The sequence below is a fragment of the Corticium candelabrum genome, chromosome 21 (assembly GCF_963422355.1).
Source record: "Corticium candelabrum chromosome 21, ooCorCand1.1, whole genome shotgun sequence".
NCBI classification, from domain to species: Eukaryota; Metazoa; Porifera; class Homoscleromorpha; order Homosclerophorida; family Plakinidae; genus Corticium; species Corticium candelabrum.
The window spans coordinates 2,018,921-2,030,009 of NC_085105.1; the positions used below are offsets into that span (position 1 = coordinate 2,018,921).

The following is an 11,089-nucleotide window of genomic DNA, read 5'->3' on the forward strand; positions in this document are numbered from 1 at the left end:
GGCATTCTACTACAGGGGTCATCTGTTCCAGAAACAAAGGCTTCTTCGCTTTCCGAAGTCTCTTCTTCTTCTTCACGCCTTACTTCAATGAGAACACGGTCGACCGCTTCTTCAACTATCCCGTCGGTCTCTCGATAGTGCTTTTCTACTTTTTGAATGACGTGCTTGACACAGTTGGCCCATTTCTCAGCTGTAACCTGCGTAATGCCTTCTCTCGCAAGCTGCTCAGTTCCCGCCATGGTGAAATCCTTGTTATGAGATGCCGCATAGCCCTTGACTTGTGCCCAGACCAGCTCTGTCGGGTTCAACTCGCAGTGACCGACAGGCAATCTCAGAACGTCATGACTGTGCTGATTAGCGAAGACGTCAGTCAGGTACTGCGAAGCCGGGTTTCTTGCTTTTATGATACTGGGCATTGTCAAGAACAATAACAGAAGTTGCTGGAAGGTTTGGAATCGACCTCTCTCTGAACCACTCCCTAGAGTGGGCCGTGTTCATTTCGCCTTTCTTTCCTCTGAAAACGAGGTCAGCATTAGAAATCCAACCCTCTTTCCACCCTGCATGGAGAATAACGAGTCTTCCACCCTTTCCTGATGGGACTCTCAAACCTCCTTTGCCGTCGTAGTCAGTCCAGCATCGTTCCAAGGTATGGTGCGCGTTGAGCCATGTCTCGTCTAGATACACTATTGGTCTTCCCTCGTCTCTGTACTTCTTTATTTGTCTGAGATAGTGATGACGAGCAGCAAGAATTCTGTGTTGTTCGTACAACGCTGTTTTCTTGTTGCGTGTTGTATATTTGAAGCCCATTTTCTTGACTGTTTTGAGAAGTGTTTGTTTGCTGTATGAGTAATCTATGTCTTGTTGTAGACCTAAAATCAGTTCATCCATCGTTGGGAGTTCTCTGTCTGTGTAGAACCGGTGAATTCTACGACGAATGACTCCTTGAAAGTTGTCAGTCTCCTGTTGGGCAGGACCTGAACCAGACTTCTTGCCTTCCTTTGCGGGACTATGCATATCTCCTTCAACGTTTACTTGGCGATGAACTCTGAATACAGTGCGTTCAGATACCTGCATCGCCATTGCCGTTCTTTTTGTTGCACTTTCCAGCATGATTGGCCCATCACGCTTCACTTGCTCAAAGAAGGCATGGACGTTACAGATCATCCGTTTGTGTGAGAACTTCTATAGCATCGATCCTTTTTCTAGAGCTCCTTCCTTGAATTGTATCTGAGCTATCTGTATGAATAGCTACAGTTTTTGCAATAACAGTTGAAGACATTATATAATTATATAAAGCAAATGGGCAAGAAAACACCAAAATTGAGATACTGAATAGATTGAGTGTACTATATAGCTAAATGTACGCGTACGTGGAATTTATGGATGTTACATATGACATAGAGAATGAAAGCTCTGCATACGGTCAGAGTCTGAGACTTCGTTATTCCGACAACAGCAACTCATACAACGACAACAACTTATAGAACAACAGCAACAACAACTCGTACAACAACATCAACAAATGCAACAACAACAACAACAAATACAACAACAACAACAACAAATACAACAACGACAGCAACAAATACAACAACAACAACAACAACAAATACAACAACATCAACAACAAATACAGCAATTGCCAGACCCTCGGTATAGCTCACACATCCCGGTTGTAGCAGAGGGGTTAGTACGTTGCATTGTTTGCCGATCTCAAGGCAGGAAGCATACGAAGACCAGGTATCGATGCCAAGAATGCAACGTCCCCCTCTGTGTGTCATCCGCTGAGCGACAGTGCTTTCGGACTTACCATACGGAAGGATATGATCGTGACATTTGACTGTATATACCTGTGTCTCTCTATATAGGAGAGCTGTCTCTCTGTGTGTATGTATTATTTTGTTTGTTGTGTATACTTTCATAGTTTATTGATTGTATTGTATATAGTTTTATTTATATAGTGTTGTAGAGATGGGTGTTATATGTATTATATTTTAGGTTGTATATAGTACCAGTTTGGAGTTTCATTTAGTGTTGATCAGGTGTATAATGGAAACAGTGAAGTCACTGCTGCAACTATTCTGTACTACTTTAGCAGTTTGCATAGAATTATTTTCTAAATTCAACTTGACATCGATTGTGATGTAGAATTTTGGTAGCTCTAGCTGAATAGCTCGTTCTCTGTTAGTCAATTAATTTATTGTTGTTGCATGGGTATCCCGTTGTGAGAATGCATCATGAAGTATGCCTCGTTCACATGCATTTTACTCTGTACTGAAAAATTAGCAGCCAGACAGAATTCTCGTGAAATGCTTTTAGGCAAATGTGTACCCCTCAACTGTACAGTCTAGTACATGTAAAGCCGGGACATTTTCGATAAGTTAGAGGCCTGTTTTTCTCGGTTATCGCGACAGATTGTTTAGATTTCGACAGCCGACGTCGCTGTAATGCTAAATTGCAGTACGCTGATGGTCGAGACCTCTACGAAATTTTCCTGAGCGAGTTGCCCGAGGACGTCTACGTGTGACCGCAGCGACAACCTGCATCCAAAATTTTTTCTTTGAAAGCAAACTGGTTTGAAATCAGAATGCCGTATATTGTTGTCAGTTCCTCCTGAAGACAGTGCAACGGCTTCTTTAGCCTGTGACAGTGTCAACATCTTCACTACTAGGTCTGCATGCATGCTATCGCTCCCATGCACTAATATTTTTTATTTTTTTTTATTGTATATTTTGATATTTACATTTATTTATATTTCAATTTTTTATATTTCTATTTTCTTCATTGTCGTCAGTTTCAATGTCGTCTGTAATCTTGCTTGCACATGCACTGCAATCAATTGGAGGAACGGTTTTTCGTCTTCTTCTAATCGCAGTCTCTTCGCATCTGATTGCTGTACTCTTTCGTACGTGTACGTGTACCTAGTCTCGCGTACAGTACCAGTCCTCCAGCACGTGCGCACGTGAGTAGGTTCACGCCGACTGCAACCGGTCTATAGTCGAGCGTTTGATTATTATTTTGTAGAGAATGGTATTATTGAGACATAAATAGTAATTGTTTATGGACATTAGAAGGTCTGCTGAGGTCGTCCAATTTGGTGATGTCGTGTCAGTGGAAAGCAACTGGACTGAAAAGAATGTCGTTCTAGTTACTATTGTGTGATGTTTGCTGTTAGGCCATAATTTATTGGTTTGGTTGTCATGATGTTAGACTCAAACCTATCCTGTTTCAGACGAAATACGCTTGTACCTATGCCAGCTGCAACTGCTGTTGCTATTTCTTCATGCAGTCACAGTCGATCGAGCGACCAGCGGTACTGCATTTATGAAGACCATCACATTCGGTATGATGTTGCAATGTATTACTATTGCTATGGAGGTAGACTACAGCTCGTTTCAGAATTGGAGTCCTTCGGAAGTCTGGGGAGTGGCTTACAAACCCCAACGTGGAGACCACCTTCGTCTCACCAGGAGGTCAAATATCCACACTGCAAACAGTTCACCATCTGAGTTACAGTTGACAGCGAGGACAGCTTGCAAAACTGAGCTGTTGAGGTAGATAGGGCATGTTAAAGGCTTTCTATAGCTTACGAATTTTGAAACGTCTACGATATCCACTAGATAATTAATCTCACACAAAACACAATACATGATTCCGGTGAAACAATTACCAAGCACTAGTACTAAGGCACCTTATTCGCTCGTCGGCACAAGAAAATCGGTCGCAACGTCTACCAAGTTCATGTAAGAGTGCAGAGTTATCTAGCCTCTCCTTCGTCATAGTGGATCGTAGGTAGGTCAATAGCCTCCTAAGAGTTGAGAAGGCTCTCTCTGAAGTTGCAGATGTTACGGGTATTGTAAGGTAAAGACGCAGCAGCTTGTGAATTTCGGTTACCCAACTTCCGCGTCAGAATAACACGCCCTCGAAATGCCCGTATCCATGTGGTGCGCGTTGCATGCCTGGCAGGATACGGTCGACGGAGTGCATGATGTGTGCGCGTAGCCTAGCTGGTGATTGAATTGGCAAACATATTGCAGAAGTACATGGTACATGGTTCCATTTAAGGAGATCCAATTATTGGGGATCTCAGACCCCCAAATTATTCAAATATTGGGAGGTCTGTCGCCCTTCGAAACCCCTACATCCACCGCCACTGGTGTCGATAGACCATCACCTTTGACAACTGGTCGAGCGGTAGTCGAGCGGTTACACTAGCTAGTGTTCTGCCGCAGAATCAAAGAGTCGTCGTTTCATGCCGTCCACCAAGCTAGCGCCGCAAACACGGCATACGTCTCTTCTTCGTTCGTGAGATCTCATGGCATTACAAATGGTACGTCAGCGTCATGCAAAAGCACGGTATCTTTCCATCTCATTTTTGAATTAGGTAAAATAATCCTACGCGGTTAGAATATCGCTTTTTGATAAGTACTTCCGAAATCGTATTTCGTTTTTTGAGTTCGCGCGCTGCGCGCGCTCTCTGGTCTGGAAGTTCGAGGCTAGAGGTCATTTTGCAATTTACTATTAAAAATCTAGACATTGCATGATGGTGTAACCTTGGGCTCTAGACAGATCATACTGCTAGTAATAAATTCAGTGAAACGTCGTTTTTATATGTTTAGCATTTGCATACAAAGCGTTAGATATAAAAGATCCAGTGCTTGTAGGAATGCCCAACTTTGACCAATTAAGCAGATTTTATTAAACTAATTATGATTTGGATGGCCCTGTACAAATTGCATGCAGTAATTGGAAACTGACACTAGAGTCTGTCCACGTTGACTTCTCCCTCAGTAAATCCCGAATAACTTTTGACAGCAAGGTTCTAGAGACACGCTAAACACTTACTTCATTTTAGAGCTCATGGTAATGCAGTTTTTGGGTGTGCATTGCAGATGATCGTTTGCGAACCTTGCTATGCAAATTGTTTACCTAGCTACTCTAATCAATAGACAACCTTCAATTGAAAGACAAACCCAGCCATCATCTCTTATGCTAATTACTAATTGCTCATTGGATAAACGCTGGGAACATCTGCTTACGCAAGAACCACGCAAGCTTCCAGGGGGAGAAGTCAGAGTGGATGGACTTTAGAATGGTGTCGACAAACAACGCGTACTAGTATGTACAAGCTGCATGTACTACTGGTGCTGGCAACTTTGTCAGATGATTCATATTATATTCAATTGAGTTTCTAATCTCTAGCACAACAGCTTGCAGTGGCCTCATTTGTGAACGCGTGTACACAACGTCATTGCTCTACATCAACCAGCAGCTAGTCTACACTACGTACGTAGCTACGCATAGTACCGTACGTCAGCAATCCGTCAATAGCGGACACGTCTGCCAGTGATACACAATCACTGGAGAACGAGTTTGCATATCTTGAAGAGAAATCGACGGTCCTCCTTCCCGTTGTGATGATAGGACCTCACACCGGTTAGCACATAGTCGGCAGGAGTTCTGTAGTTCAGTATCTTATCATAGTCGTTCACCTCTCTTGTCCAATGGCAATCACTCAAATACGATTGAGGCACTCGAGCACAACCAAAAACCCATCGCCTGTCCTCGTGGCGGTTGTCATGCCAACTGGTGAATGACGTCATCATGTACCCGCGGTAGCACTCGCGCCGCATGTAGTCGTCGTATTTGGTCAAGCTCAGTTTTCGGAAACTGTCGTAGTAGGCGCGATTGTTGATCTTGGCGTATCGAAATTTCCATCGTCTGTCCTCTCTGCCGTTGTCGTGACGGCTGTACGCGCCAACGACCGCGTACCCGATTGGAGCATCTCAAGCAAGAGGCGCGTCCCAGTAGTTGACGTACCTGGTAGTGTGAACTTTCCTGCTCAGTGAAGCTCCTACAAAATATGTACTGTGACCGTCATTGCAGCTAAAGACCGTAACTGTACATGTGCTTCAAATGTACGCAGTTACGTTGAAGTAGCCTCGCGAGAGAGGGTCTGGCTACTCCTTTGGGACAAAAGCAAGCGATAAAAAACACGTGGAGTACGCGCGAGTAGAGGACTGGATACAATAGGCGTGAGAGTAGGCCGCCTACTAAGTATTCCCCAACTACAATTGCAATACGATTCGCAGGGGCCCATCTCGATTTCAAAACAACGCGAAGCCTGGGGAAGATAGCCGTCTAGTGACTTCTTCTCGAGTCATTGCATGCCTTTTTGTCTGCTCCATCTGCATGGGTCTATGGATCGACAGCTAGTATAGACCATTTCCATCCACGTATTCCCAAACGTCAAACGTAAAGCTGACAATGGGTCTTCCGTGGCTTTGAATTTGCAGTACAAACAGACGTTTTGTATCGTTCACGACACGAGCTTAGCTCGAACATACCGAAGCAACGATGAGCACATCACGCACAGATTTGCCACGCTGTAGCTAAACCCTTGTCATCTGTAGTAGACCTGCAGCCGCGCTCTCTCCTGTGTCAAGATCATCCAAGATCGCCAGACCGACGAGCTGCACGAAGCATAGAGATGCACGTTCAGTTGGTCGCACCGCAAAACATTTTGCACGCGGAGTTCAGTATTTCGTGCATGCCCACTGGAGGTATACGCTAGGCTATTCTATAGTAAGAAAAAGCTAAAATTACATACAGTGCATGTGTCTGCAAATGAGCGCTCGGCTTTTCCTCGCAATCTAGAGGGAACACCATGCGTGCACTTCATATACATAGCTACACGTACATGTGTACGTGTACAGAGTAGCTCATGTAAATAGGTATCCGCGTAGGCTGCATGTACTAGTCTTCATGGGTTGCATGCATACTAGATATTCCCTCTGAAACTTTGATTTGCAACAGCAGCCCATTGCGAATAGTTTAGTGCATGGAACCTGCACCTCGCCAAGTACGATTTTGTACTTGAGCGTAAGATATAATATGATACCACTAGCCCTCACCAGCTCTATGGGCTGTAGGAATCGCGCTAACACCTAGTTAGTAGCTACCTGTAAGCGAAGAAAACTTAACACTTAACGTTCGTCTCACAACTCGTTGTGCGGGTCCACGTGTTACTATAGAGACAAAATCTACACACGCGTGCGCTCTCACACACACACGCACGCACACGTACGCACGCACGCACACACACACATGTACACACACACACACACACACACACACACACACACACACACACACACACACACACACACACACACACACACACTTACTTAGCAAGTTTTTAATCTACTCAGCTGCACCGCGCGTTAGAACGTAAAATACACGCGTCTATTCTTTTAGTTAAACTCTGACTGTAGCGGGCGCATCTTGTAGGGGATAGCGTGACTGGCGAGCCCACTTCACCTCGCACCGCTCTATGGGCGGTAGCAATTATCTTACAATACACTCATCCGATTACTCTGTGCATCTTACACACTCCAGACAGCCAGGGCCGGATCCAGAGGGGGTTTCAGGGGGTTACAACCCCCTCTTTTTCAATAGGCGTGGTTTAATAATTTTATATAATTTCATTAGAAAAGAGAAAATTAGTAAATCTATAAATAACTGCTAATGGTGAACCCCCTCTTTCAAAAATTCCTGGACCGGCGCTGGACAGCGCAGTTTGGGCTCTACGCATTCCCCATCTCAGACTCTTTTTACATAAAACGTCATGATTTATTCGTAGAGAATGATGCCACTTCCGCCATATAGATCGACGCACCCTCCGTGACATACGTAAATGTACGGACGGACACACGCACGAACACGCGGCCCGGTGAGCCGGCTTAAAACCTCCGACTGCAGCGGGCGCATCTTGCAGTCTACTCTATACCAGAGAATGGCATACAGTGGCTACCCCGCCCTATATGGGCGATTTGTCACGCCTTTGCAATCACAGCATGGGCGGTTACCAGGCCTAATGGCAGCATTTAGTGATGTCAGTGGGCGGTCTGAAACCAGTCTCGAGGAATTACGACGGCGGAGAGACTGGGTCTAGTCTATACTTCGCAGCGAGTGAAGGTATCTCTGTTAGTCGCGTGCAGCGGTTGCTTCTGGAGTATCTTCAGACTGACATCAAACACATCGAAATTTCACGCGTAGTCGCAATGGCTTTCGATCGATTTCGGGAGCGCGATGATAGTCTATGACAAAGCGTACATGTACAGTAGTCAACGACAAGAGAGGACAGAGTCTGCGCGTAGTCTTCTAGCGCGACATGGCCGTGCAGTCTTTGCAGTCGTTTCTCTACGCTAACTAAACAGTAAGCAGCATTGCAAAGGCCTAGTTACTGACTGCATTTTGCGCTTTTCCTGTTCCAATACCTTTGCTATGACAGCATACTCTGCTGTAAACGAAAAACACACCTGATCTCGTTTTGCAAGTCATTAGCAATATGAAACAAACCAAGGCTTTCCTAATGTATAAATTAGTTAAAGTGTCTACTGACATAAAGAGTTACGGCCTTCCTTCAATTTACGAAGACAACATCACGTGATACCGCTCGTTGCTATCCTTGTGCGGAAAGGTCCACCGAAAGCGAAGGAAGGCCTAGTGTCGAGGCTAACTACTACTATTGAAATTTCACGCGTAGTCGCAATGGCTTTTGATCAATTCCGGGAGGGCGATGATAGTTTAAGACAAAAGCGTACATGTACAGCAGCCTAGTCGCTATTGCGTCGTCTTCTGGTCAACGACAAGAGAGGACAGAGTCTGCGCGTTGCCTTTTTGCGCGCGACATGGCCGTACAGTCTTTGCGCTCGTTTCTCTACGCTAACTAAACAGTAAGCAGCATCGCAAAGGCATAGTTACTGACTGCATTTCGCGCCCTTCTCGTTCCAATACCTTTTCTATAATAGCATACCTGCTGTAAACGAAAACACACCTGATCTCGTTTTGCAAGTGATTAGCAATATGAAATAAACCAAACAAGGGGTGGGCTTTTCCTAATGTATAAATTAGTTAAAATGCCTAGGGACATAAAGAGGTACGGCTTCCCTTCGATTTACTGAGACAACATCAGGTGACACTGCCCGTTTCTATCCTTGCGTGGAAAGGACCACCGAAAGCGAAGGAAGGCCTAGTGTCGAGGCTAAATACTGTATAACAGTTCTGAATTAGAGAATGGCGTAATGGCTGGCAAGCGCACGTCATATCCGCATACTCGGTTAATTAATTAACAAACAAACTCCGGCACATTTCATTTCAGGCCGCCAAAGTCTCATTTCTAGCCGTCGAAGCAGTCTAGGCGAAATTCGACTCGTCCGTTCGTCTCGGACTGCCCGAACTCGACCAGGCCGCTCCGTTTCGCGACGATCCGAGAGCGACAACGTGTCGATCGGCGTTTTTTACCTTTTTCTCCTTGTATTCCAGTAACAACTGCCACGATCACCACAAGCCAGAAAGTAGTCGGAGTCATTGGGGACGACACGTTCGTCATATTGCCAGATCAACGTCACCCTGCCGACGATCCGATTGGTTATCAGATTATAACAAGAATGAAATACCCTGACGGCTATAGCACTATATCTATAGGCGGACAAGCAATGAGATCTCTTGGGATTGGTCATTTAAATTGACCTAAAGGCAGTCTAGCGTCTAGATTGGTTGTGAATTAATCGCAAGTGCGATCAAACCCGCCTATCAGATCCGGTATGCTCTCTAGGTAGCTAGCTATGCGACTGTATCCCGGAAACACAGTCCACTACGACACTTTTAGATGGCCCACCAACTGGAATTGGCTTCAACTTCGGATGTAACTTTCTACCAGGTCCATCCTTTTTTAGGCACGGAAGACATGTGCGGCAAATGCGTCGAATGTCCTTACGCATACCGTTCCACCAATACCGCTTGGAAAGTATTCCATACAAAGCATTTTGCACAAAATGCCCAGAAAATCGGCCTCCGTGCACTTCAGTTAACAGGAGAGACTTCAGTTCTTCTAGGACAGCCACACGAGCACGATATGGAGCTGTGGGCTCTACGTAACACAAAATGTCGTCGATGATCCTAAACCGCCCTTGTGTCAACTCCAGGTAGCTACTGGATATAGTATCTAGGTACCGAGCTTTCCTGTCGTCGTCCGGTACCATGTCTTCTACTACCAACATTTGGATCTCCGCAAGACCGATTTGCGTCCGTTTTCTGGTTTTCCACTATCTCTTCACGGCTTCCGCTAAATTCTTCCCGTTTCTTCTGCTGTGCGACTACCTCTACTGGTGCGTCCATGCCATCAGTCGCTTCATCTGCTGTACCGACCGGAACGTCTGCTTCAACAGCAGTAGGCGAGACGGCATTGTGGTTGACTCGGCCAGCACGGTGTGCCTGATCTCGGGCGATATCTCCTGTATCATCATTCTCAGCAGGCAAGCTTCCTGCGGACGGATTAGGCGTGACTAGCAATGAACGCAATGCGACGTGATCGGTGTAAACAACAGTGTCGTGGCCTAGAATCTAGGCTCTAAAACTTCTTCTTTGCCCATACGACTGCAAGCGCTTCCAATTCGGAGATTCCATAACGAGTCTCTGCTGACGTAAGGCTTAATTAAGCCTCGACGCAGCGAAAACCTGCGATTGTGACGCTCCGCAGTCTTTCGCTTCAACTTGCGTCGAAACGCGGCGAATCGCTTCGAAACTTTCTCATGGGAGCCGACGCACGGCATCCGTTTTTCATGGATCTGGACTGACGTCGTATTTCGAGATGATATGACCAGATACAGTGTCTCCGGTCTTGCTATGCGACACTTGTTCGGCTTCTATTTTAGATTTGCCTTCCTCGAAGACCAACGCCAAGTGGCGAAGATGCTCTTCGAGATCTAAATAGACCACAGCAAACTCCTCCAGTCCTCGTAGTAGTGTTCTGCATCATCCTTTAGTATGTTGCGTTGTGTAATTGCATCATCATTACACAATCCAAACGTCATTACCTTGAATTCGTGTAGCTGGCTCTTCTAGATTGTAATACAATTACAACACATTTTGAGATTGAATCACTTTTTGGAGGCCGGCTATAGAGTAGAGCGCATGCACTAATAATAATGATTTACCGCTAAGTAAACGAGATTTACATAATTGTACCTTTTCTGCAGCAGTGTGAATTCTGACAAGCACCTCCGTGGATTTTAAATTTGCAATG

The 11,089-nt window shown here is 45.3% G+C and overlaps 1 protein-coding gene and 1 long non-coding RNA gene across 2 annotated transcripts; both read right to left on the reverse strand.

The window, feature by feature from the left end:
* Positions 1-366: 366 nt before the first annotated feature.
* LOC134196819 (uncharacterized) lies at positions 367-1,658 on the reverse strand. The gene has a single exon (XM_062666039.1). The coding sequence runs from the start codon at positions 1,162-1,164 to the stop codon at positions 367-369; it is 798 nt and encodes a 265-aa protein (XP_062522023.1). The 5' UTR covers positions 1,165-1,658.
* Positions 1,659-5,155: 3,497 nt separating this feature from the next.
* Positions 5,156-9,429, reverse strand: LOC134196609 (uncharacterized). The gene is made up of 2 exons (XR_009972547.1): positions 9,307-9,429; positions 5,156-5,854 (listed from the first exon to the last, which is right to left on the reverse strand). It is a non-coding gene; the product is annotated as an uncharacterized LOC134196609 (long non-coding RNA).
* Positions 9,430-11,089: the final 1,660 nt, after the last annotated feature.